General features: G+C 43.1%; 1 protein-coding gene across 7 annotated transcripts in view; it reads left to right on the forward strand.

Annotated features, from left to right (window-relative positions):
- Nucleotides 1-6,821: 6,821 nt before the first annotated feature.
- Nucleotides 6,822-27,844, forward strand: part of ESRP1 (epithelial splicing regulatory protein 1) — a 37,309-nt gene continuing 16,286 nt past the window's right edge. For 5 of the 7 annotated variants that reach the window (XM_019289292.3, XM_019289291.3, XM_019289288.3 and 2 more), the window contains exons 1-12: nt 6,822-7,262; nt 7,469-7,597; nt 8,448-8,561; nt 10,977-11,091; nt 18,377-18,475; nt 18,575-18,629; nt 20,491-20,601; nt 20,688-20,820; nt 20,907-20,949; nt 22,241-22,542; nt 24,065-24,283; nt 26,256-26,454. In XM_019289292.3, the coding sequence (XP_019144837.1) occupies nt 7,131-7,262; nt 7,469-7,597; nt 8,448-8,561; nt 10,977-11,091; nt 18,377-18,475; nt 18,575-18,629; nt 20,491-20,601; nt 20,688-20,820; nt 20,907-20,949; nt 22,241-22,542; nt 24,065-24,283; nt 26,256-26,454 (1,651 nt within the window). In that variant the 5' untranslated portion in view covers nt 6,822-7,130. The remainder of the gene's footprint in view (nt 7,263-7,468; nt 7,598-8,447; nt 8,562-10,976; nt 11,092-18,376; nt 18,476-18,574; nt 18,630-20,490; nt 20,602-20,687; nt 20,821-20,906; nt 20,950-22,240; nt 22,543-24,064; nt 24,284-26,255; nt 26,455-27,844) is intronic. The other 2 variants (XM_019289293.3, XM_010404969.4) reach the window with 2 other exon arrangements.

A 27,844-nucleotide genomic window follows, 5' to 3' on the forward strand; every position in this document is an offset into this window, starting at 1 on the left:
CGCTTCCGGGCCGCGAGGGGCGGGCGCGGCGAGGCTGAGGGCGGGGCCGAGGCTGGGGGCGGGGCCGAGGCTGAGGGCGGGGCCGAGGCTGGGGGCGGGGCCGAGGCTGGGGGCGGGGCCGAGGCTGGGGGCGGGGCCGAGGCTGGGGGCGGGGCCAGAGCGCGGGAGGCGGGGCGGGGGCGAGGCCGGGGCGGTGCCGCCGCCCGCAGCGGTGTGAGGGGCGGAGAGCCCGGGTGCCTCGGCGCTCACGGAGTTACAGAATGAGTTAGGTTGGAAAAAACCTCTGAGATCGTCGAGTCCAACCTTGTACCTACTAAAACTCGGGCCGCAGTCGGGGTTGTGAGCAGCGGCGCGGTACCCCCGCTCCCCACAGACCCCAGTCCCCGCTGGGCGTCACCGCAGTCTGCACCGAGCCTTTGCCTCCGCTCGGTTTCACAAGCTCGGTGCTGGCCGATTTCAGCCCCGCCTGAGAAATTTCCTTCGCAGCCTTTCCCGTGCTTAAAACAAACCCTTTTCAGGTGTAAGAAGTTGTCCCTTCTCTCAAGTTCGTGTAGCGCAGCTCCTTTCAACCTTTTCTCGGCGCCAGATGTACCCGTTTAGCATCCGTTGCCTTTCTGCAACAGCGATCAAGTTGGACAAGCACTGGGGACACCAGGAAACCAAAGCCAGCCTGTGGCCAGGAGAATGATGTGGAATTAGTCTTACGCAAGCGGTGCTGGTTACACAAGTTTTCTGTACGAGGTCGATGACAGCAAAGCTGCACCATGTGCCTTTGGAGGAAGCTGTAAAAAGATGTGTTACATCTCTGGATTGAAGCTTCAGCCGAATACCTGCACTTTCCTTAACGGTGATAGTTATGCCTTGCTGTCTTCATCTTGTGTCTGAAGCAGCTGCTTAATGAAATACACTGGTTTATGTGTGTATTGGGACTTCACAAGCCCCTTTTCTGTTTCAGTAGCTGAGCTTGCTGCTCTCTCAGCACTCCAAACTTTCACTACACGAGGAGCAGCAGTCCTCTAGGTTGTACTCCACATGAAAATGTTGCATCACTTTAAACAAGGCTGTGGTTCAATATATCCATTTGCAGTGGTGAAACTAGTTCAGGAAGTTCCTGTCCCCACAGCACGTGTTGGAGAGCTGGGCCACAACATGCAATTCCCCAACCAGTTCTACTGGCACACCTGAAGAGGTGTTTTGTGGCAGTGCAGGGAGACTCATCAACTAGAATTTCTTCTAGGTTCACTGAAAACATGGTTCTTCCCCATACTATTTGAACATTTGAACAGATGTAGTTAAAGCACAAATCCTTTTAAAGAAATATTTCAGAATTTGAAAACCAAGGAGCATCCTTGGCCATGCTGGCAGATTTGCCTGCTGTCGTTCTTGCCCCAACCTGGATCTCTCTCTCATCCTGATGAATTACCAGATCTAAACTCCTGAAGTAAAATACAGTATCTTTATGTAGAAAAAAACCCTACTCTTTATATGTATTTTACTGAAGTAGCACAACGCCTTTTTGACACTTAGCATAGCTGGTTTTGATTATGTCTGTGGGCTTTTTGGAGACTTCAGTAGGGCAGCAGCTTTGCAGATCTACTCCAAACATGGGCATCATCGTGTGTGCCATTGTGCCAGAGGAGCCGAGTCCCAGTCAAATGACTTCTCTCCTGGGGTAGCCTGGAACAGTATTGCAACCAGGTCAGCCAGTCAGAGTCATTTAAGTAACTGGCAGGGGAATTCCAGCCCTGCCTTTTCATCTGCAGTGACTCCCTCGCTGCTGGTAACAGCTGCAGCTCTGCATGTGAACAGAATCAGCTTTGCAGGATTAAATTCAGATGGCTCTGAATGCAGTGTCATTGACTTCAGCACATGGCTGGGCTTACAGGTCAGACATTTCCTTGCTGCAAGGTAGAACAGCAGTGCTTGAATGTCACACACAGTTGCACAACATCAAGAAGCAATTTGGGTATTTTGGGGGGTATTTTCTCCACTGATGAAAGTGGAGAAAACAGAATTTGTTTAGGAACAGCAGTAATCTTAGAGACATTTAAAAAATGATAGCAAACATGAACACATTCAAAAAAGAATGATACAGCTGATTCTCCAATTTCAGTTGTAAGAAGTTGATATTCTGGAAGGAAACTGGGGAAAAGTTATACAGGTGGGATACTTGTCACAGGCCAAAGGTCTGTGCAGGAAAGGATAACAGAGTTGCAGGTGGTATTGGGGTGAAGACCCTCCTGTAGAGGAATAGAGCAGGGCAGGAGATGCACAACTGGCAGAAAAAATCTGGACATATTGAGAAGTGCAAAGTCACCGGTTTGTTCAAACAAACTGTGAGGAAGGGGATCAATGGGTGAGAGAAGGAAGCTTCAGAAAAATGGGGGAAATAAATAAGAGGGCATGTGAGTTTCTTGCAGTGTTTGAGGGTGGGATGTTAGGACCAGCTCCTTGGCAAGAAGAATGGTGTGAGTAGTTTCAGAACTGTCCTGTTACAGAAAGTGGAACAAAGGACATGTGGTGGGAAATCACCAGAACTAATACAAAAAAATGACAGAAAAACAGTTACATTGAGATTAGCAAAAGGGCTGGGCAGACAGACAGCAAGCAGAAAAGAAAAGGAATGCCAGAGAGGAGATGAGTACAGCAACAGTGTCCTGGGAGGAGCCTTGAGAGGTCTCCTTGCTTCAAAGCACCCTAGTGCCTTCCTGTAGATAACAATACTGATGTCATCTGGAAGGTAACACTTCATGCAAAGACTATGCTTAACCATCCCAGGACTAAGAATGACCAGGGCCAAGCAACTGGAATTGGGAGTACACAAATGCCAAGAGTCTGGGCAACACAACACAGGAACCTGACCAACTGGTGCATGTTGTCAGACCAGATGCTGCAAGCATGCAAGAAAGAGGATGGAATGGGAACTGTGACTGGAAAACAGGTGTTTTAGGGAATGTGTTAGCCAAGAAAGAGAAAAACAAAAGGTAATGGCACTACAGTAGCAATTAGTGACAAGCAGCTTCATAAGCAAATTAATAAATAAAACAAGGATTAGCCAGTAACCCAAAAGACATAATGGGAATTAAAAATACTTTCAGGGTACAGTTTCACCTTTGAAAGGGGTTACTATACATAATGCAGCCTGCTCTAGCATTAATTTGGGGAGTCTCATGCTCCTAGATGGAAAGAGACAAGATAGGATGACACAATAAGGCAGAAAAGAGAAGAATAAAAGAAATGCCTAAGCCAGAACACAACAAATCACAAGTAAAGGAACAGGTGCCCATCCAAAAACTGTTCTCACAAAGACAAGGGCTGCATCTCAAAAGCCAAGCTGGCACTGAGGAAGAAACTGCCTAGGACAGATGATTAAGCTTCACTGAAAGACGAGCAGCCAACCAAGCCAGAACTCTCTGTCTGGCATGCTCCACTGTGAAGTAATTTCAGAAACGTACTTCTGGATTTTTGTACTAAAGTATAAATGTTTTTCTAAGAAGTTGCAGTAAACTAAGACCTGAAAGGGAAACTGCACAAAGAAATCCTATGCTGTTGAATTCTTCTGCTCCAGGCTAAGAAGACGTCACAAAGCAAAGTCCCTGTGTGGGGACTAACCCCACTCCTCAGATGCTGAGTACAGATCACCTGCAGCCACTGCTGAGGACATACACCCCAGACCTCCACAAATGTTTTACTCAATGCATCAAAAGTCGGAAGACAAATGCACAAAGAAAACCAGGTGCTCTAACTCTCCAATGAATAGGGCACAATTAGCTTAGGTGTTTCCTGATACCAGATTCGCATGGCAAATTTCAGCTGCTGCCTTAAAAAACTAGAGGGATTAATTTGACATTTTAACCCCTCAAATTGCAGTCTCTGCTACCAGTGAATGACAGTTTTGAAATCTTGGACCAGAGAGAGTGAAAATTACTCCAGCCATTGTGTGTCATGCTTGAATTTGGTGTCAGTCCCCACAAGGAGAACCAGGCTGCACTAAACCACAGTAGGGCAGGAAGAGGATGCCAGGCACTATGTGAACATGTCACTGGCCGACAGGATCCCCAGCAGTGGTGAAACACATCTGCTCCGTTCCTGACAAACAAGTGTGCAGGTGTTAATAAAAGGTGGTGCAAGCTGTGAACCTGCACCAGCACAAGGAGTGGTGATGAAGAAACACACAAGGGGCACTATCATCAAAATGTCCAGCACACAACTGATAACCAGGTTACGCGATGGGTGACCAGCTGGCTCACAGGTCAGGTACAAAGAGTTATAGTGAATGGGGTAAAATCAGGCTGGCAATCTGTCGCTAGTGGGGTTCCACAAGGCTCCATCCTTGGCCCAGTTCTTTTCAATGTCTTCATTAAAGACTTGGATGTGGGACTCAAAGGCATACTAAGTAAATTTGCTGACAACACCAAATTGGGAGGAGCTGTTGACTCCATGGAGGGCAAAGAGGCCCTGCAGAGGGACGTTGGCAAATTAAGAGAGATGGGCAATCACCAACTGTATGAAGTTGTCTTGGGGTGACTTTGTGATGCGTATCCCCTATCACTGCCCCATGCCCAGAAATTAATTTTTTTTTTTTTTTGCCTTTCTATGCCTTTACACTGAGCCTGAGAGGGGGAAGGAAAAACTGAGCAAAACTTTTTCAAAGCAGTTTGTTTTCATGTTCCAAGGTCACACAGAGATAGAGACCTTTTTTTCAGTGCGGCAGGAGAGGGAGAGGGAAGGGAAGCACCCGGCTTGCTCTTCTTTCCAGCCAGCTTTCGGCAGTTTTTTTTTTCCTCAGCTCCTTTTCCTCTGGAGAGTTGAACTTTTGTTTTTCCTGGGACTTCATTTTTTTTCCTGTTCTCTCTGCTGGACTGTTTCAACATCAGAATACATTTGGAGGACTTTCCACCGAGGCCTTGGCCCTGGAGGTGGGCCCACCACCCCATCCCATCTCCAAGGAGGGAGAGAGAGATCTACGGAAGGACTCTGAAATTTTCCCAGGTTTCTCTCAGCAGAGCGGGAGGTTTTATTATTTAGCATTATTATCCTTTTCCCGTGTGTTTGTTAAATAAATAGTTTTTATCTCTTTCACTTTCCTTCAAGGAAAATTTATTTTTCCCGAACCTGGTGGGGAGGGATGGTTGTGACCTGCCTTCTCTCAGAGCATATGTTTCTAGATTTGGCCAAACCAGCACAGAATTTTAACAAAGGCAGGTGCCGGATTCTGCATCTGGGATGGGGCAACCCTGGATGTACAAACAGACTGGGAATCGAGAGCACAGAAAGGGACCTGGGGGTCCTGGTCGATGGCAAGCTGAATGTGAGTCAGCAGTGCCCTGTCAGCCAGGAGGCTGTCAGCCCTGTCCTGGGGTGCATCAGGCACAGCATCGCCAGCTGGGCAAGGGAGGGGATTGTCCCGCTCTGCTCTGCACTGGGGCGGCCTCACCTTGGGTACTGTGTGAAGTTTTGGTCACCGCAATAAAAGAAAGATACAAACCTCTTTAGAGAGTGTCCAAAGGAGGGCCATGAGGATGGCGAAAGGCCTTGAGGAGAAACCTTATTAGGAGTACAGGAGGAGACTGAGGCAAGACCTCATTACTGTCCTCAACATCCTCACAAGGGGCAAGTACAGATCTCTTCAGTCTTGTGACCAGTGACAGAACTTGAGGAAACAGCATGAAGCTGAGTCAGGAGAGGTTTATGTTAGATACCAAGAAAAGATTTTTCACCCAGAGGGTCACTGGGCACTGGAACAGGCTCCTTAGGGAAGTGGTCACAGTACCAAGCCTTCATGAGTTCAAGAGGCACTTGGACAATGCTCTTAGGCACATGGTGTGACTCTTGGGTTGTCCTGCACAGGGCCAGGAGTTGGATTCAGTGATCCTGATGGGTCCCCTCTAACTCATTATATTCCATGATTCTGTGATCTCAGTAAAAATTTCAAGAAGCAGCATCTCAATGAAGTTGTAAATTAACAACTGAGGTCTTAAAGAATCAAGTGTATTACAGGATTTCCCTGCAGAAAGTTAGTGTTGTTCACCCTGCTTTCTGTGATTTGTCACCAAAAAAAAAAAAAAAAAAAAAAAAAAAAAAAAAAAAAAAAAAGTGTCTGAGCATTATGCATTTAAAATAGAGATTTTAAAATAGAGATTTCACCGTGAAACGAGAGGTTGTCACAAGGGCCAAAATCACCAGCTCATCGAGGGAAGGCTGCGACGGCCAAACCAGCCAGCTGTTAACACACACGACTTGATCCGCCGTGCCAGAGCCGTACAGAAGCTGCGATGCCGCTGCCTTCAGGACGACAGAGGAAAAGGCTTCACCGCCCTGAGCCTCTGGTCTGCCTCGGCAGCAGCAGCTCCCGGGGGCAGCCGGCCCTCACGCCGCCACAGCGCTCCCAGGCACCACACTCGGCCCCGGCGGCTCCCGACCAAAGCGGGAGACCCGCCGGGGCTGTCACGAGCGGCGTGGCCATCTCCCCTCGCCTTCCGTCCGGGGGACAGGGCTGCCCGCGGACGCAGAGCCGAGCTGCCCTCTGCGGCAGGTCCCGGCAGGACCGGGCGCCCCCGCCCCGTCGCTGAGGAGTTGCACCTTCCCGGTGCAGCGCGCCTCGACGGCGGAAGCCGCAGCCCGGCAAGGTCCGGGCCGCCGTCAGGGCACGCTGAGGCTCCTCAAGGGCCCGGGGCTGCTCCTCCACCGCCGCGCCCCGCGACCCGTCCGCAATCCCGGCCCCCCGCTCCGGCTGCCGCCCCCGCCGCGCTGCCACGTCCCCGCCCGGCGGGGCCAATGGGCGGCGGCGCCAGGTGTGTGTTACCTGCACCACGTGGGCCGGGGGTGGGCAGGTGGTGCCGCGGCCCCGCGCAGAAAAGCTCGCAGCCATTGCGCCCTTCCCAGGGCTGCAGCTGGTGTGGGAACGGCTGCCACCCACCTCGGGGGAAAAGGGGGGAGCCGTGCGCCTCCCCCACGCCGGGTCCTTGGGGAGTGAGGTTGCAGGTGGGGGGTCTGCCGCTTGGGTCTCGCTTGGAAGCGTCTGGGGCAAGAAAAGTTTCCGGCTTCTTCTCTTTCCCCCCCACCCCCCTCCTTTCATTCCTCCTTTTTCTTTCTCTCCTTTTGATCCTTTCTGCTGGCTCGGTGGCACCATGACGGCGTCTCCCGACTACCTGGTGATTCTCTTCGTGACCACGGCGGGCACCAACGGGGCAAGGTTGGGCTCAGACGAGCGAGAGCTGCTCCAACTCCTGTGGAAAGTGGTCGACCTGAGGAGTAAGGAGGTACTTTCACCCGACGGGGGAGCACCCCGACCTGCTGCTCCCCTTGGCGCCTGCCATGCTGGATGCGGGCAGGGCGGTCTCGGTGCTGGGCTGGTAACGGGTGCCCCAGGCTGGAGCAAGCTCTGGTGGAGGGTAGGGGCTGGTGCTGCAGGTGGGGATCTCTAGCCGGGAGAGCTGACTCACCCCCTCCTCTGCTTTCTCTGGAGCTGGGGCGCCTGCATGACGTGCTGGTCCGGCCTGACCACACAGAGCTGACGGCTGAGTGCCAGGACATCACCCAAGTGGATGTGGAGAGCCTGGCACTGGCTCCACCGCTGGAGCAGGCACTGAGACAGGTGACACCCCATAACTGGCTGCTAAGTGCTGGTTTCCTTTGGGAGTTCCCCCATGGGGTAGAGGTGGTATCATCCTCTGCTTATCCCCACCATCAGAGCAGAGGAGCCTGGCACAGGAGCACCACATGTGTGGGTCAGGAAGCCTATATGTGTAGGGCTTTGTGGGCATTTCTCCCTTGCCTTTTGCTTATTTGCCTTGGGAGGAACTGAAACCCAAGAGAGGAAGTTTAGGGTCAGCTATTTCCCTGCTCTGCTCTCCTGCCAGGCTGGACCCTGAATGAGTCCCAGCTGGAGGTGGGAAGTGTTGGAAGAAGCCAGCCTTAGGTGTCCCCTGAAAAGGCTAGGCGGTGGCAGGCCCTGTTAAGACTTGTGCTCATCAGTCCTGGGAAGGTGATGATGCTGAATCCTCTAGAGTAATGAGCAGGTGTGTGTGATTCCCAATAAGGGTAGGGATGAAAGCATGTCTTCTTTTTGACATGCTTAAGTGCCCAGTCTGAAAAGCTCTTCTGCCCCACTACTGCCTCAGCTCTCTGCAATCAGCTCTGTCTCATTGCAGTGCTCTTGCAAGTATTGAAAAGGATTTTTTTCTGTGATGTGGGCTGTCTGTGTAGCCATATCTCATTAGAAGGGGGAAAAGGGGTGGTTTCCTTCCGAAGATATTTATCATGGAAGTTAATATGTTCTTAGTTAGTAAGAAACAAATCTACAGAAGTGAAGGAGTAGGCTTGTATGGAAAGGAATTCCAGCTCCATATTCCGGCTGCCCAGGAGTAACATGTTATCAACTGATGACACTGCCTAGTGGAGCCACTCTGATCTTTGTAACATGTATGTCTTGTTCCTGCCAACAGTTTAATCAGTCCGTGAGCAATGAGCTGAACATTGGTGTGGGTACTTCTTTCTGTTTCTGTACTGATGGACAGTTGCACATTAGGCAGGTTCTTCACCCTGAAGCTTCCAAAAAGGTATGTAGTTGTAGCTTGTTTGACTCTTAATGTGTTTTTTACAATTTCTTGCAAAACAAATCAACTTCTCTTTAGTATGAGCATACCTCCACACAACCATAGCACAAATATCACTCATATGTTAATGTGCTTACCAGGCTAAAGAGCCTGTCTGTGTGGAAGGCATATGCAGTGCCCTGTCCTTATGTAGCCTTGAGATGCCTTTTTAAGTTAAATCAGAAGGAAGATGCTCTTAAATGTTTGAGAAAGGAGCAATGTATTGACAGTACTTGTAGCTCTTATAGGGTTAACAGATGGGATTTGGGATTGTTGCTAAATAATTAACCACCTTAATCATAAACTGTCTTTTGAAATTTTACATTCATGCTTAGCTACAGCAACTTTCAATCTTTATGTATTCAGCTGATGCTCCGAGGGCGGTGCTTGTATTTGTAAGGAGCTGAACAGTAGTTTCAGGCAGGCTATGAGTGATGATTAGTCCCATAGTCTAGAGTTTTCTACAGCTTCAGAGTTGCCAAATCACTAACAGTGTTGTGAAGTCCTGCCTGCTTTTTGTTAGTGATAGGGTTGCAGCAACATGTGAGTCTCTCTAGTTCTGAAATAACTGGCTCAATATTAATAACACCTCATTTTGTGGTTTGGTATGAAAATGCATTGCTCTGTAACTGAGCTGTTCTGCTCCTCTCATTGTATCTGACTTCTGTGCAATTTGCTGCTTCATCTTTGAAGGGACACTGCTGCAAGTTGGTGCTGTTCCAAAAGTGATACTGAATGAGCTTGGTTGTAATACTTGTTTGTGCTTTAAGTATTTATGGCTTTGAAGGCTTAGAAGAGAACCAGTGAGCATGATTCACAGTGAAGGGACAGTTCTTACATATGTAACTTGTCTTCTATGATATATATTATGAGAAAACATGGAAACAGATTAAGACTTTCTTCTTGGCTAATAAAGTAAAACTTGTCATCCATTTAAACTATGTGGATAAAAGAAGGAGCACATCTTACAATTATTTAAGCTGGTTTGATGTTAGGGACCCTTTATCTGTATCATCACAAGATCACAGACAGGAATCAAGTGTTCATCAAAATCTTCTGTTGCTGTTTTGTTAAGAATTGTCCATTTGACATTCGTTCTGTGCTGCCTGTAGATTAAGTAGACCAGATGCTTATGAGACTTGTAAAAGTTTTTTAATGAATACCCTAATGCAGGGATCAGAGTGTGGGATCACTAAAATCCAGATAGAAATATATATCTTTTCAAAAGCCTAGTGATTTCTGCCTAAGATATCCATTCTGAACCCATCTAGCAACTCCTGGTATTCAGAGAATGAATTAACATCAGCCATTCCAAAAGAACATAAATGAAGTATGGAACTTCATTTCACATCAAGGAAGAAAATCATGCTAAAACTAGAGCAGGAAATGTTGGCAAGCCCATCTGCATTTTCATAAGTCTTTAAAGAATATCGTTTGCTTAATACACCTGTCCATATGCTAAGATAAGCTGTAATGTTTTCAAAGCAGAACTTGTTTTAGAGCCTACACTTCCTTCTTTGGGCTCCCTAAATGGGCTTTCACACAGCCTGCTATCTGTTATAATGCCAATGCTAAGTAGTTCTTATATCCCAGAAGGGCCTTACATGTCTTGCAGGCAGCAAACAGCCAAAAGGAATATGAAGTATTCTGTCTGGGGTGAATAGCTTGCACTGGTTTCAACAGCTACCCCCAAGACTTTTCCATGTCTTCTCCTTTCCACTCCCCCAAAAATTAAAAGCATGTGGTAGATGTAGTGGTGAGGCAAGAAGGGTTTCATTGACTCCTGGTGGGCTACATAATTTGCTTCTGGCTTTATATGCTGCAGTTAAAGCAGTTACCATGCATAGGCTGACAAGCTCTGCACCATGCCAAGCCCTCATCTGCACAGTCAGATTTTTTTTGTTGTTTTTTGTTTGTTGGGAATAAATATTTGAAGTGTGACTATTCTCTGAAAACAGCCTTTTCTATAAATTAAAATATCTGCTAGTCTTGCAAAGTTTGGTTGGTTTTACAGACTGAACTGACTACCCTCTGGCTTTATACAGTTAAAATTGCAATCAAGAGTTGATGATAAATGTTGCAATAGGAGGTATTTGCTCTGCTACATATGTATTGGATTTGAAGCGCTACTAATAATGGCAAATGTTTCTCTGGCAGTGCAAAAACATATTTCTCTTATTAAACAATATAAAGAGAAAGCTGTTTAGGCAAAAAAGTTTATGAACATACTTATCTGGCTAAGAAGAGCTATGTGAGTTTCTCTCAGCAAAGGCGTTTTGTGCTTCCTAGCTATTCTACAGAAATTGTTAGAAAGCTCGGTATCTAGACACAAAGTAGATTAAACTCACACTGACAGTGGTTACTTTGTTCCTTTTACAGAATATTTTACTGCCTGAATGCTTCTACTCGTTTTTTGACTTGCGGAAAGAGTTCAAGAAGTGTTGCCCTGGCTCACCTGAAGTTAGCAAACTCGATGTTGCAGCCATGACAGAATGTATCCTTTTAACAGTGACTGTATCTCTGCTGCTGTTATAGCCTTGGCTGAATTTTAGGACAGAGGTGCATGAGTAATGCTTGCAACACATGTTTAGGGGTGGTATAACTTTAATGAGTAACTCGGAGCTGTACTGAGTTTTCTCACAAAGATAAAGATAAAAATGTATGAGGGTGAATGCTGCCATGGAGAAAATCCTGTATTTCTTCTTGACTTCTGTATGTTTTCTTTACTACCTTTATAGTTGTCTCTCTTTAAACTTCACAGTTTAGTGTAACCAGCACATTTTTTCAAATTGCTGTTGTGAATTGTAATATAAAAGTTTGAGGTTTGAGTTTCATTGCATCAGTTAGATTTTTATTTTATTTTTAGGCAGGAGCAAATGTTGGGAGACCACCTTAATTTTCATGAGAGGAAATGGTTATTCTTGAAGTGACCTTGTAGTGAATCTGTAACACAGGAATGAACCTAAGGCAGGGATGCTGTTGGCACATGTGGTATTCAGTCTCCTAGAAGGTGCACATGCTGCACCTCACAGGGTGAGGCTTGGCTGGCACCAAGATGCAGCCAGTAGTATGTTTCCATTTTCAGTGATAGGGATGTCTAAAATTACCTTCTGAATAGTCTGAAATGGTCTGTAACCCCATCCTGTCTGGCTCTTTCCTAGTCTGAGCTTGAAAGCTGAAGCTGTGATTTGGCCGTGCCTTCTTCCTTCCTTCCCTGGCAGTCTCCCCTCTTGCTGCATGCTTCGGTCCTCATCCCAAACATGTTCTTGGACACAGAATTACTGAGCTATTGAAGTAGTGGTCACGAAATTTGGGTATCAAGGAGGAATAAAGGAATTTGAGAGGTTTGTTATTGGTGGTTGATGTTGCTGCTATTGTCTTTATTAACTTTTCCTCTGACTTGCTTATTGTGTCCATAGAGTAGTTGCCATTAAGAGCTGATGTCTGCGGCTTCAGAATTATTTTGGCCTTTCACTGCAGGACTAGTATTCCCTGGTCTTTGTACCTGTCAGGGGCATAAAATACACATGTGGGGTGGTTTTTTGTGTTTAACCATTCTGCTCTGCTTTGTTATCTGCAAATTAAGATTAATCTCTGCTAGTGAAGGGGTAAAAATTACTTCTCTCCCTACTTTGATGGAAAGCAGTACACTTAGAGTAGGAATCTGAATCTTTACATAGAAATGAAATGTTGTGGTGCATAGAAACTGGATGATGGAGACTTCTTAAAGTTATGGTTAAAAACTTAATACCTTGTTTAGGGAATGCTTTGACACGATCTGGTGAAATTAAAGACAATGAATGACTTCAGCTGTTTCAGAGAGTTGCCCTTGGTTTCTCCTTATGTGACTATTTGGGTTATGTCCTTCCACTGTGGAAGGAGTTGTATGGCTGTAGCTACCTGGAGCGTCACTGGTCAGCTAAGGCATGGTGATGGACTGTGTGCTCCCCGCCTGCTGGGAGAGGGGGGCAGACCACCCTGTGTTACCTGACTGTCAGGAAGTCCCTAGAGTCATGCTGCCTGAGAGTAGTTTTGGCAGTTGCCAATAATGTTTTCTCCAAGTTCCTGGAGGTTCCTAGTCAGTCTATCCAAATGCACTCAGCTTGAGTCTGAGGTCTGGATAAGACATGCTTTTTAAGGTATATAAACCTAACTGCATTCTGGTCTTATATTAATTTTTGTGGGTTATCTTGTTTTGTAACTGCTGAGGCTCTTATTTGTAGACTTGCTATGTTTATGCAACATGGCTGAAATCAACTGTCTCTATATTATTGTGTGGGAGCTGAGAATGTGGAGACCAAAAAGGGTAAAACAATTTTTGTTCTTCTTTCATTGACAAATATGATAATTTTCTTTCTCCTCACTTGCTGAAATGTATCAACTTCATCTCCTCTGTGTCAGAAGCTGTACAGGTTATTTGCACCTGGAGACCATGGGCATGTATGTGATGTTTGGGATAAAAAGACTGCTTAAACAGGTGCTGAGTCTAAAGACTATTTCCAAAAGTTGTGTGCAGAGTTGTTCAGTTTTTTTCCTTCATGTGTGGGTATGCTGGGGTGAGGGACACAAAACCAAATCAGAAACAAGTGCAGTAGGTTGAAATGAAGCTGCATATTAGGTCATAGAATCTCACCAAGCTCTTTTTATTCTTGTAGAAAGTGCAGTTTCTTGGCCTTATAGCTAAAGAGGGTGTATGAGGGGAGTCTTCCATGATTTCGGCCACAGAAACTATACTGTGCCAGATACATTAGCATTTGATGAGGACAGAATGTTTAAGTATGGCGCTAAGGTGCTGATTATGTGTTCAAGAGACCTGCCTTTACAGACTGGTAGAAGCAGGAGTAGAATGACTTTTGGGCACATCCCTTCATGTACTTACCTCTCCATTTTTCTGTGCGTAAGCTGGTTGTGATGAGTAAGAGGAAACTTTTATGATATGAAATAGTTAGGAGAAAGCTGGCTATTAATCTACAGTCATTTAAGTTATTAAAGTCTTCAAAAGCTTTTGTTTTGATGGGTCACTTTTGATTAAACAACAAATTACAGACAAATGGGGAATGTATATTACTGTTCCCAGCTGTCAGGGGAGATGACTTCCTACTGCACAGTCAATTCCAGACATATATTTCAGTATACAGCACACTGGATTGTTGGTGCTTGGCTATGTATTTCCTGCAGACAAGGCAAGCACAATCTTGAAAAAGAGCATAGAGATAGACTGAATAACTCGCTGGGTTATTCTTCCTTTAGAATGTACTGTGGACTTACTCTCTCAGGAGGCTGCTTGAAATTTGTGTGCAGCAATGAAACCATGCCAAACCCAAGAGCTCAGGTGAAAGCTTTACAAATCTTTACTCCCAACCCCCGCAAGAAGTTATACATTTCATGTACAAACAGCCGCTGATTTCTTTTAGTTCAAGGTAAAGCAATGTTTAAGATACTGTGAAATTCAAGGGACCAAGGCAGAACTGAGACTAGTTGTAATTATCTCTGAGCGCTACTGCTGCCTAACTCATGGTGTCAAAACAGTTCTTGTGTATGAGACAGTTTTCTGGCAGACTTTGTCAGAATTGTGTAAGTGTAATGACAGCAGGACAATTATGAGAAATTTTGAGTAACAAAACTTGAGAGAAGGGATCATGTTCCAGCAGAGAAAAGAACTTGGGTCTGTTGATTTTTTTTTTTTTTTTTTTTTTTTTTTTTTTTTTTTTTTTTTTTTTTTATGTGTAAGCATACAAAAGGAGCAGGGTTGTTCTTGCACCCTCTACCTCCCATACTTGCTGCACTTCTTGATTTGCAAAGCTTGCTGAGCCAGTTTTCACCTTGTGAGTGCCTTCAGGGTGGAGTGAATAAAGCTTGCATGACTATTCGTATTAGATTTGCAGAAGACTCATCCTTTGCCTCGAGATTGGGTGTGCAGAAGCCATTAAATGGCAAGTAGCTCTTGCTTCCTCCAGTATCTGGTTTGCTCCACTCACTTCTGAACTGGATTTGTGAGAATAACTTCTTACTAGGAGTATCTGTCAGTGTTGTCAGTAGAAACTCAGAGACACTTCAGAACAGCTTGTTTGATGTGCTGGATATTGTGGTACTGAAATTTGGTTTGTTGGGGCTTAATTGTTTGATTTGTTTTTGTTTTTTTTACCTGGGTGTCTTGGAAACAATAACATGGAGCACAATTATTACCAATAGTGCTTAACTCTGGCAATAAAAAGCCCGTATTTGGGTATTAGCTGAGAATCTTGGATTTGCTATTTGTATCTCCTGTGATAGTACTCAGGAACTGGGTAATATTATATTATCTTTATGCAAAGCATTATGTAGAAAGATGTAATCTTCTGTCTGAAGGAACTTAAATAAGAAACAGAGCAAAGGGGAAAGGATCAGTGTAGCGCAAAATGGCAATGCTGTTTCATGTCATCTCAGGTTAAGTTAGTCATTCAATAAGAAAGGAGTTAAGAGACAGTGGGAAGGAATGAGTCTTGGAGGGCACTGGCAGTGAGTGAAGCTGTGGTCACGAATCTGAGGAAATGATTTAGAAATTTCTCCCGTATTAGAGAGGCAACCCTAATATAGAATGTCTTCCTTCCTGCTCCCTTTAATTTGCTGAGTGTTGCAGGAGGTGGTACAATAACTGCACACCAAGGTTAGGTAGTTCCTTGTTTCCCATCCTGCCTTATTTGGGACTATCTGTTGTTTAATTAAGAACATACATGTAGATGCTACTGCATGTAGTAGCTTTAGACAGCCAGGTCTGGTTTCTAACACTTCTTTAAATGTGAAATTGGATTATCCACTGCAATTGTCTTTCTCCAGTTGCCAGGAGAGGCATCTTCTTAATATAAATGTACAGAGACACATGTGTGGTCTCCTATCCCATTATAGAACAAGTGGTGAGTGTTATAGACTATTTCATTAATATTTTTTCCCAAGTACCATAATTTCTAGTGCCCCTGTCCATAGGAGTCTACCTCTGTGTAGTCAATCTAGTTCATTAGAGTACAGATTTTCACTTAGTAGTATTAACATGCTCTTTACATGTGCAGAAAACTATCAGTTTTCTTCTCCAATCTTGCCTAAAAGCTTTTAACTAATCACAGGTGAAGGTGTGAGGTTATGCCTGCAAAAATATTGATTACTTTCTTCTTCCCCTCCTCTGTGTTTGTATTACTCTAGAGTTTGGCACAACTGACTCCCTGTGTCTGACAACTGGTACTAGCTTCTCTTAGCACTAGAGCATTTTTAGGAACTATTTCTCCCATGGATCAGTGTCTTCAGAAAACATTTTCACCAAAGAAAATTATTGTGGGGTGGGGTAGTTGTTTGTTTTCCTTGTGTGATGGCCTCTCTTCAGATTCCTAGCCCTTTCACACTGCTGCATTCCCCTGTCTGAATGCTGATCACTTGTAGGGATCTTTGGCTCAGCACAAAGGAAATATTGAAATGTCTTTTCAGTTCTGACAGCACAGTCTTAACAGCCAAGCACATGTGTATGCATGTCCCCTGCTGGAATAGCTATTGAAACTCCTGCCCAATTTCTCTTGATTTTTGACAGAGGAAACACATTTCCAAAATCTTCATAAAAATTGGTCAGGAAAGACCAGGGTTCCAACACCAGCACCATAAACAGCTTCTGGTTCCCTGTATGAACAGCAGAGGCTCTGCACAAGCCCAGTGCAGAGCTGCTAGATGCTACAGGGGGAATGGTGTCAGGAAAGGGAGGAGAAGCACTACTCTACTCTGATACACAAGGTGCCCAGAAACATCTGTGTGGTGCTGCTTAGGCACCCTCTCTGTGAGGGAGGCTGTTTGTGGGTTATTTTTCTTTCCAACCCCCCTTTCCCAGGGGCAGAGGAGGAGGAGGTGAGCTTGAGTTTAAAGCTTAGGAGAGACTGTGATGAAGAAATTTTTTGTTGTCACAAATAGTTGTAATCTCTTAAACCATGCTTTGGGGTTGCTCAGGATTTTTGGCTTGGTTTTTAAGAAAACTATTTAATGTTCCTAGTACTTTATCCCAAAGAAGGTACCAGGAGGGGGAGGGTAAAGGCAGTGACTAGCAAGCTATTTATAGTCAAGCAGTTGGAGGGGAGGAATCACTGGTTTAAGTATTCTGTTTTTTGAACTATCATAATACACTTAAGCTTCAAATGTTCTTCTAAGACTAAGCATCATCCTCTCACATTCCATACTTCCATGCACACTTAAAACTAACAAAACCTCAAAATCAAATTAGCTTCAAGTGTATTGTGTTGGCACAGCAGCTTTCCTTGCTGTGGAAGAGGAATGCATTAATTCAATTGGAGTTATTTTTCATCTTTCAACAAGACAACTGTTAAACAATTTAAAAAAATTTTTTTTTGTAGAACTGACTTGCAATCATCCTACAAATAATAGGGAAGACTTTAGCTCACAGAGAAATTCGTGCTGGCTCACCTGATGATGATACAACAAAGCTGCTGTGAGGTGTTTGTTTCTAACAGAAACTCTTCTGTTTCCTGCACTTCATTTAGGCATCTGACAACTCAAATGTTGCTCAGCTCTAGGTGGAGAAACCAGGTTTCGTCTTAAGAGGAAAGTTATCTTGGACTGTGAAGCAACTTTTGAGCATCATATAGTGCAGACTGGAGCATTTGAAATGTGTTAATGTGGTCTGGGGGGAATGTGGGCAAATAATTGGTGCACTTGACTGTTTTCAATGTGTTGTATTACTGCACCTTCCTGTATGGATGGGTCTTGTTTAAGAATCTCTCATTTTTGCTCTGAAGTCTTGATGCAAACTGATAAGGCAAGTAAAAATGCAATGTTTATTCCCAGATTTCCTTATTTCTTGTTCTGTTCTTGATTATGTTTTTTTACCCTTCAGTCCTCAAAGAAAATGAGTGAAAAAGACCTTTTTAAAAATTTGCTTCATAAATAATGGAGTAGGGTTGCAAGTAATCTTACAGTCCTGTAGCCTGGTGTTGGAGAGGGGCAAATATGATGGAAAGCAGGAAATACCATAGTCAACTCTGTTTAAAGTTGTCTGAAAAATGATGGTGTATGCAACTTAAATCAGCCTCCCTTTATGAATGTGGGGGGATTTTTGGTCTTTCTATGGCCTGTCTTTCTAGGATAGGAGGCTTCCTGCTCTATATTGCAGTCATTTCCAAAATCCTTCAGACTGAATCTGTGGGTTGTGGGGCTCTGTTTTACCTCTTGACAAAATACATGAGTGGTGTACTCTAACCAGGTTCTCAAAATGCTTCTGTGCAACGGCACAAAACTTGGGTTATAACTTCTAATAGGCAACATTTAGATGAGGTGTCATTAATTAATTTTGTTGAAGTGGTATGATACTGATTCTACTTTGGCACTTACTTGGTTGAAAAGCATGTGGTATATCCCTCTATTTCTGGAGCTTTTAGTTGATTGATTGCTTCTCCTTCCCCAAATTTGTCCCTAAAAATTAAAGAGAATGTTAATTAAACAGGACAGGGCTTTGGTCTCTTACACATGCAGAAGTGTATCTGTCAAACATGTATTTAATTTGTCCATGAATTATATATGTCCTTATTGTGGGGTGCCATGCTCACAGACACTTTCTGGAGTGACCTCACACTCCCACAGGTGGCAGTAGCTAGAGGCCAAGGCAGAGCAGCTAATGTATCCCAGCAGGAAAATGGATTAAATCTTCCCCTGAGAAGCAACATACCATCAAGGATAACATGAAAGTGTGTTGCCCTAGCAGGAAACCAATTAGAAATCTGTTTGGTGATGATTGACTTAACTCCAGCATAAAGATTTAAATCTTGACAAGAACAGTCCAGCGTTTCCCTATGGAGCCTCTCAAGTTGAAGATATGGGGAATATTATTTTAACATTATTATCTGAACCACACAGTAAGTGATTGTGATGAACGTGTTTTCTCTGTTCCTTTGGTTTTGTTGCCTGTCCTGTATGTTGACAAAATAGGAAATAACTTGTGCTGTATTTCATAGATCACCGATTTTCAGATCCAGAAAGAGTGAACTACAAATTTGAAAGTGGGCCTTGGTAAGTACTTCCTCCCTCTTCTTGTTGCACATGTTTTAACCCCCACTACCTTTTGTTTAAAGTTACTGTTTAGATAAGCTGTACTTCTCTCTATTCCTAACCTGAAAATAGCTGTTACCATTATTTTTATTTACCTTCCCACTGCCATGGGAATTGATTAGATCCTTGAAGTGGGAAAGGAATCTATGATCAGGTACAAGCATGTTTTCTTGTTAGGCTTCAGTGTTGCCTGTTAGCTGCTGATAGTTCTGTGTTCTGCTAATAAGTGCTTATAATGGGTGCTGAGTGTGTTGTGCTATTAACAAAGAATGTAAGCAATGTTTCAGAAATAACCCTATTAGTTACTAATTCTTGCACTCTTCCTGCAATTTACTACACAGGTACTGCATATACACTTTTTTTATTATTTTTTTTTAGTAGTGAAGAAACACTTTCATAAAGATATTGTGCCAGAAATACAGTGCTACCACTCAGTTGTTTAAACTGTGGTGATTCTTATTCCCAAATATGTTTTAAACATAAAGCTTTATCTGCTTTTGTTGTCTGCTTAGTTTTGGGTTTTTTTTTAAATTTAACTGTTCTTTTTCTAGGTATAAACTTTCTCAGATTTTTCTCAGTGGTTTTCTTGATGATCCCTGTGCAATATCACAAGATAATGGTGTTAAACTGACCTTGTTTATATTCCCATCTTGCACAAACACTTACTTCCCTCTTTCAGATTAAGGATCTGTCATAATGGTAGATGATGCTTATACTTTTGAAGCAAAAGAAGTAAGAAAAAATGCAACATTGGCAGAACTTTCCAGAGAGATTAGCTCTGGGGCTATGTTCAGCATTGTTCTAAGCTTTTTCCTTTTCACTAACAAAATTCTGGGATGAGGTGGAAGATTCACATTTTATTTTAGAAAATGAGAAGTACAGAACTAGGAGGCAAGGGGGAACAGTTTGAGACAGACAACTACAGAAAGGCCACCTGAGAAATTAAAATGTGAGTGAGAAACATGACCATTCAGGCATACCATAGCCCTTTTGTGTGAGGAGTCCTCTACTGCTGAACAACACTTCATCTACTTAATCAATCATATAAGCTCTTCCATGCAAAAAAAAAGCTGCTCTTGAAATAGCCAGAAAGGCAGGCTTAGGTAGCTGTGAATGTTTTGTTGTACTTGTCACTTTCAAGAAATAAGAGAACAAAAGACTGTGGTAATGACCAGTTAAACCTGGCTTTCTGTGGCTAAGCTATTCCCATGCTAAGCAGCCAATGTAGCCTTTAGCTATATTAGTAGCACAGTGATGGCCCGAACCTGCAACGTTAAGGCTCTTCGGGCCAGAGTCCTGTGTGTGCTGAGTACAGCCCTGCACAGATTTGGTCTTGGCTTGTGACTGGTTCTTACACACTGTCATAGTAGAAATAAGCACTCATCTCTTACATCTAATTGCTCTGCTTCAATTTCTACCTAGCTAGATTAGAACAGCAAGTACTTGATTTTTATACCTGTAACCCTCTTCAGATAATGGATAAGCCCAAATGATGTCAAGAGAGGAAAGTAAACTGGGAATATGATTAAAGAAATGACAGCTCAAAGAGCAAATGTGGTAAAGCAGGAAAGGGGAACTTGGAAAGGGGCTGCTTAACAAAGCAAACTTTCCCTTGGAGAGACTTGTAGAGTGGCTTTCAGTTGCTGTGTGTCTTTGGATAGTGGTGGCACTTGGGCCTCACTGCCTTGGCAGGGTCATCCAGCAGACATGGAGCAGGGACAGAAGCCTGTGCCTGGAGTACAAATGACAAGCAGACAGGGTAGTGTGTGGCAGATACTAGAGGCAGATGTCTCTGCATTACTTCTTCTTTCTGTGCCTGCAGCAGCAAGATGGAACTTGTGGATGACAATGCTGTTATCCGAGCAAGAGGATTGCCATGGCAGTCATCTGACCAGGACATAGCGAGGTTCTTCAAAGGTCTAAATATTGCCAAGTTAGTAGCTAAGAACTTACTTGTACATTTGTAGCTCTTCAGCTGTGTAGGTCATGGAGTTTCATCTCTTGATTTAAATCTTGCAGAGGAGGTGCTGCACTCTGTCTCAATGCCCAAGGTAGGAGGAATGGGGAGGCTCTTGTGAGGTTCGTAAGCGAAGAGCATAGAGATCTAGCGCTACAAAGGCACAAGCATCACATGGGGAATCGATACATAGAGGTGCGTGACATGATGGGCTTTGAAATCCTCTTCTCAAAAGGAATGCAAATTGCATACCAATCATGTTCCTTTTTTTTTTCCTTTAGGTATACAAGGCAACAGGTGAAGACTTCCTTAAAATTGCAGGAGGTAATTTTTAGGGGATCAAAAGGGATGGTTTGTTCCATCAGCATCTCTAACTTTTGGCTGCAAACTGTTCCTGTTGAATGTGGCCCTTTTTTCTGTCTTTGAACAAGCAGTTGGGTGGTGTACTGATTACTATGTATTCTGCTAGCAGCAGTCCAAGATGTTCCATGATTTATCTGTCCACCTCTCTTCCACATTCTTGCTTTTTTCAAGCGGCCTGTCAATCAGGATTTGATTGGGCAAAGTGACCTTGTATATGAATGTAATTTGTTAGGTGATCTTCATAATGGTGGGAATCTAAATGTTATTGATTGCTGAAAAAATGAAACCAAAGTACTTTTCGAAACAATGTCACTGTTCTTGCTGTGGAGGCTTGCACATCAAAACAAACATATCACAGTGTAAATACAAGGGATTTATAGAACTGATTTTCTTCGAATCAAATCTTTGCCTCAGACTTAATGGGGAGGCTTTAGGGGAAATGCTTATTTAAGAGGAATCTTGAAATATTTGCTGATAATTGAAAGGCTGCAAAATTTAAACTGGCTATCTGAGGTTGAGGCTTCAGAGTGGGAGAGGCTGTTAAGCTGTCACCTACATAGCTAACTGATAGGCTTGGTAGTAGTTACACCATTCAAAGTAAAGACATTGCATAGTGACATTTGTGAAGGATGGTGTGTGCCTGGTACAACCAAACCTTGCAGAATAAGAGAGCTGTAAGTGAAAGGACTGTATTAAGATATGAATTGTTGGCAGCTGCCTTTGAATAAGGCAGTGTTATGAGCATCACTGGTCTTCTAAAGGTACAGAAAGTAGAATTGGCAGACTTTGACAGTTCTGTCGGGGTAGGATGAAAACCCTGAGCTGTCTTCAACATGCCCTTCCAACTTTCCTTCGCAGCGCAATTATCTGGGTACTTAGTTGCCATATGTTGTGGTTTCAGAGCATGCCAAGAGTATTCTGAAGTTAGAAAGACAAGGGGCACAGTAGCACAGGTACTGCTCACACAAGAGATTGACAGACTGCTTTTCTTGAGCTTTGAATGTTACAAGTACTTCCTATTTTTCATTTGAATAAAGATTAATCTCATCTAAATGATGGAGAAACAATATTATACTTTAATGGGATACGTCCTATACAATATATCTAGTTTATCAGAGGGTCATCTTTCCTGGCTTTAGAGGCAAAAATTGTTCTACCTGCCCAAAAACTGCCTGTGGAGAGGATGTAGCTATGCTCATGATTTTACATGGTTGCCTGGACTGAAGTGCTTCTGTACCTTTTCTTGTTAAAGGTACTTCCAATGAGGTTGCACAGTTCTTGTCTAAAGAAAACCAAGTGATTGTCAGGATGCGAGGTCTTCCTTTCAATGTAACAACAGAAGAAGTGCTGACTTTCTTTGGCCAGCACTGCCCTGTAACAGGAGGAAAGGAGGGAGTCCTGTTTGTCACTTACCCTGACAGCAGGCCAACAGGGGATGCCTTTGTCTTGTTTGCTTGTGAGGAATATGCACAAAATGCACTGAAAAAGCACAAGGATTTGCTGGGGAAAAGGTACATTGAACTCTTCCGGAGCACTGCAGCAGAAGTTCAGCAGGTAGGTGTAAACCTTTCAAATGTAGTCCAAACTTCTATGTTGTCAGTAGAGGAAGCAAATAATGCTTGGCCATGACTTGAAAACTTTTTATTTTCTCAGTCTTGACTCTTGCTGGAATGAGTACTGTCTGAATTTCCATGAGACTTTGCTCCCTAGAAATGTAAGATCTTGTGGTATAGGGATGTTCTCAATCATATACAAATCTTTGGGGTTTTGGCTTCTGGTAGCTTTGTAAAATGTTGATGTGGGTCTAGTGCTTTACACTACATATTCTGGATATGACTAAGTCCAATGATGATCTATTCAGAAGGACTGTTTAGCAACAAATCTTGATCTAAAAGATTGGTCTTTAGTCATTGACACAAAAAAGCAAAGCCTTTTGATGTAGTTGTCCTCTCCAGTGTAATGTATCTGAAGAATTCTACCAATTGTCTTTAAGGGCAGATCTCTGCCATCTCCTGCAAGCACAGGCTACCTAGCAGAACTTTGAAACTAAGCCTGAAGAGTCTGACTTAACAGGGCTTGGTGAACCATTAATTGCAGCTAAGCTGTCAGGGAAAGGAAGTAGAGCTGAGAGGACTGTTTAAGTCTGCAAAAAAGATTTGCAGAGATTCAGTTGAAGTAAGTAACTTCTAGACATGATTCTAAAAGGTATCATGTATGATGCAAATCATAGCCATGTCATTGTAACCAAGAAACGTTGCAGCTCTGTTCTCCCCAATACGTAGAGATTTTAATGCCTTGTTTAAAAGGTGACACTACTGATAAGGCAGAGCTGCAGTGCTCACTCTTGTCATTGCATTTTTCTCAAGTACTCTCATATGTTTGTTTAGTAAAACCTTCTGATAGCTGTATAAATGCAAATAAATATTAATCTTTCTCAGAGAAAGTTCAGGAGTAGTGACTGAATATTCAAGGAACTTTTCACTGGACAGGGTTTTTGCAGTTCTTGTTATTAACAAGAAATCTCAAAGTGTAGCTGTCACAGGTACTTCTTCTTCTAATGTTTCTTGAATGGACTATGGCAGGCATGGTTAGGGATGTGTGGTAGTGAAATGTGCTTCTAGTTCCCAAACTCTACTAAAGTTTTGCAGAGGAGATATTTTTGGGTAGAAGTGTCATCGTGACTCTGTAGATGGTAGAATGTTTTAGGATAGTTTCACAATAAAAATACTGTAGATATACAGGTTTCATGTTCTAAGATCTCTACAGAGTGTTGCATTATCTGTTCAAGTAAGTTTCCCAAAACAAAACTGTTTTTCAAGAAAAAAATCCGAAGGGTTTTTAAAGCAATAGAATGACTATTTATCATAGAATGACTATAAAAGTGTGCTAGATTCTGAGCTTAAACCACAACACAGTGCTTAGAATTCAGATATTTTACAGTTAATATTTGGATCTAGCTCATTTGTTTCTTAAAATATGCCCAGAGTGAAAACAGGTGGCACTGGGGTTACATTTACTCCTTCTAAGTTGAAGAATGAGTAAGGAGGCTTCTGTAATCTGTTTTTGTTTTGCACAGGTGCTGAACAGGTACTCTTCCACACCTCTCATTCCTCTCCCAACACCTCCAATTCTTCCAGTATTACCGCAACAATTTGTGCCTCCCACTAACATCAGAGACTGCATACGTTTGCGTGGTCTTCCCTATGCTGCTACTATAGAGGACATTCTGGAGTTCCTGGGAGAGTTTTCTACAGATATTCGCACCCATGGAGTTCACATGGTACTAAACCACCAGGTTGGTAGGCCACACGTTTCTAGCTGCTCTGCCAAATGCTTATATATATAGATGAGTACAGTCCCGATTATGATATCTGTAGGGAAGCACCTTTGGGATTAGCACTAATGGTGTTAATGGGCCTCCAGCTCTCTTCTAAAAGTGTACTGGCAATAGATGACTTGAACCCTGCTGTGTCAGCTGCTGCATTTGCTGTAGAGTGGTTTCTTTCACTGAGACCCATGTGCTGAAAGCTAAGCCATAGTCTTGGAGGGGTTGGTGCCCCCAGAACAGCAGCCAGTGGTCCTGACCCCAGGCTTGAACTGAAGAGTCTTGCTCAACAGCATGCATGATTCCTCTTGCACCAGATGAGGAGTGCCTTCAAAACACAAGTGTGGGCAATGTTAGCTCTCAAAGAAGTGGTATGTCCCTGCTTTGCTGAACAATGTGCTGCAAGTAAATCTGAGGACAAATGTGCCTGCAGCCTCCTAGAGACAGGAATTCCCATGTCAAAAGTCAGAAACTGAAGCTTAGGTTTCCTGTGTTGTTGCTTTCTCTAAACAGTCACAGCTAAGCACCAAGATTAACAGCTCATTGATGTGTATGAAGGGTCACATCTTTGCCATTGTTTTCTGGAAGCAGTTTCTACCAAAACCTTTAGAGAAAGGACTGTGCATTCTTGCGATCTTTATCTTTGTATTCTTGTGACTTCAGGGGGAGGAGTCCTTTAACTCTATGGAGATGCTCTGAGTGGTTCAACTGAACAAACTGATTATTTCTGTATAAAAATGATGGTTCTAAAATTGTTTCAGCTTAGGCTTAATGTCAACCAAAACTAAAAAATACTTCCTGATCCCGAAGTAGGACTTCTGTGTTTCAGGAATATGGGGATGGAAAAGAGACTGTAGTTATTTTAGTACCTGTCAATCTAAAGACATTCCTGTGTCTGTGAGGACTTGACCTAGCCAAGGCTAAAAAACTGTAATGAATGTGCAGTGCTGGGAGAGACTAAGAAAAGGTGCGGATATTAAAGCACAAATAATGATTTACAGTAGTATCAGCCCTTGACAGCACTAATGAAAGAACCTGGATGAAGAAATTCATGTGTGCATATAACCCTAAGGGCTGTCTGCCACCCTTGCCCTGCCCAAAGCTATCAGACTTTTTTTCCCTCCCTAAATACTGCTTTTGCCTGACTACTAGATTTTTATCATTCTCCGTGTTCCCAGGTTTCAACCCTCTTATCATAAATGACTGTGTGTAGAGGATGCTGATAAAGTTGTTGTTGTTGTCCCCTCCAAAATGAGAAGAACTGGCCCAGAACTTGAATTAGACCTGGCTTCAGATCTCTCTCTAGTTTTGGCTCCTTCAAATCAGCATCTGCATGTGGCTAAAATAACTCCTCCCAGTGGTGAATCCCACTCTTTTACAGATATAAAGATGTCTTTTTTTTTTTTTTTTTCTCTGCAAGCTTACACCAAGTGTTAGGCTAGCTAGTACCCTACAAAAACATCCCAACCCCTGTTGGTCTTCAGAAAATAAAATTTAATACAAATTGTTTAGCAATGAGCACTTGGCTGTATTTATCCTTGAATTTTAAAAATTGCAGGTAATAAATGGGGACTAGATCTTCCAATACTGCATTTGTAGTAAATTTGTAAGAGCAGGTCTTAAAGCACCACAGTATTCCCAAATTAGTCTCTCCCATAGGTGTCTTTTTTTTTTTTTTTTTTTTTTTTTAGTTCTAGAAGTAACAAGTTACAATGTAGCTTAATCAAAACAGGTGAATAAATACAATCCAGTTATCACAAGTGGGAAAAACTTTGGAGAGGAGAGCTTAAACATGCTGATGAGTGCTCAGGATGACTGACTGTATTTGACTTTGGAGATGAATGTATTTATAACTGAAGAGACTGCTTTATAACAGCACAGATTATTGCTGTGCTGCTCCTTCATGGAACCTACAGAAACATTTCTTTTGCCTTATTTGTAGGGACGTCCATCAGGAGATGCTTTCATTCAGATGAAATCTGCAGATCGAGCTTTCCTGGCTGCACAGAAGTGTCATAAGAAGACTATGAAGGACAGATATGTTGAAGTCTTTCAATGTTCTGCTGAAGAGATGAACTTTGTATTAATGGGGGGCACTTTAAATCGAAATGGCTTGTCCCCACCACCATGTAAGTTACCATGTAAGTTTTGCTTGGGTCTTGCCACTACACTCTACTCTACACTGTGTGCGGGTAGGTATTGGAGCTGCTTTGTTGACTGATCCTGGTTCTTGGAAAGCATTGTCAGATGGGGGTGTTAAAATAGGTCTTTTTGTCTTAAATCATCATCAGCTTGCAACTTGCAATCATTATTTTTCCCTTTGGTTCTGAATTATTGTGACTGAAGAACTACTTTTGCTTTTCCAGTGGCAAATTTTCCCTCCCCTCCCTGGAACTTTAATTGGTTGATGTGAGTGATGATTCTGAAAAGTAATTTCTAAGCCCTGTCTAGACCTTAAAGAACTGTTTTGCATTTAAACTGATCTGTACTTATATTTTTTCATCATGGTGAACATGTCAAGTAAAAGACCTTCATTTTTCACATCCAAAACTTAGTTTGAGGTACCATAGGTAATGCTTCCCTTTGAGACTTAATCACAGGTTCTGCCTTTTGAACTGCAACTGACTGAACTCTTCCTTTGCTTTATGTTCATATGGAATTTGGGTTGCCTTTGTGGGAGTAAAATACACGTGGCTTCTGCCTCAGAATTGCAGAATCTGTATTTCCTTTTAAATTTGGATTCTCAGAGCTTCTAGGATGAACACTGACTTCTACACAAACTTTTGGGAGAAATGCTTTAAGAGCTTAAGGGCTAACTTACTAAGCATATGTGCCACATGAATCTGAGCCTATGGGAAAAGTAATACTTTGCTTCTAAAATCATAAATGGCAAGGTAGTCAAGTAGTAGCTTTCTCTCTGTCTCTCTATGCAAGTGTATTTTTTTTGGTGGTGGACTTTTTAAGAAATGTCCTCTACATGCTAGGCAGAGTTGCCAATACAGCAGCAAAATTCCTGGGAGTAGTTTCTTTGAGTGCAAGTAGACCTTCAGCTAAGCCTTGGGAGAGTTTTTTTCTTTCAATGAAAGTATCTTGAGCAGGGGTCAGCAGTAGATAATCCTGTGTGTGATGGCTGTTCCAGAGGGGTTGGAATCTTCTGAGAGCTCCTAGGACAGGTTTTTGGGCAGAGTCACAAACTTTGGAAACACACAGGTGTCAATGGTCCCATTTCCAACTACAAATGCCTGTGATGTATTCCTCAGATAAGGCCTTTTGGCCCTATCATTGTCCCATTTTACAGTACTGTGAGATGCTGACTGTAACTGAATAGCAAAATTAAAGGCTTACTTTATCTGAAGCTTTATGTTCACTTCTATGGCACTGGGGAGGAGGAAAGCAAAGAAAGAGAATGGCAACAGAGGAGGATGAACTCTCATTAGTGAGAATTTGCTTAGGACCTAACATCTTGTCGAAACAGCACAAAATGCACTTTTGGGTTTTGGTCGTTTTTAAATTTAATGTTAACACTTCAAG

This window comes from Corvus cornix, chromosome 2, assembly GCF_000738735.6.
Source record: "Corvus cornix cornix isolate S_Up_H32 chromosome 2, ASM73873v5, whole genome shotgun sequence".
In the NCBI taxonomy this organism is placed as follows: domain Eukaryota; kingdom Metazoa; phylum Chordata; class Aves; order Passeriformes; family Corvidae; genus Corvus; species Corvus cornix.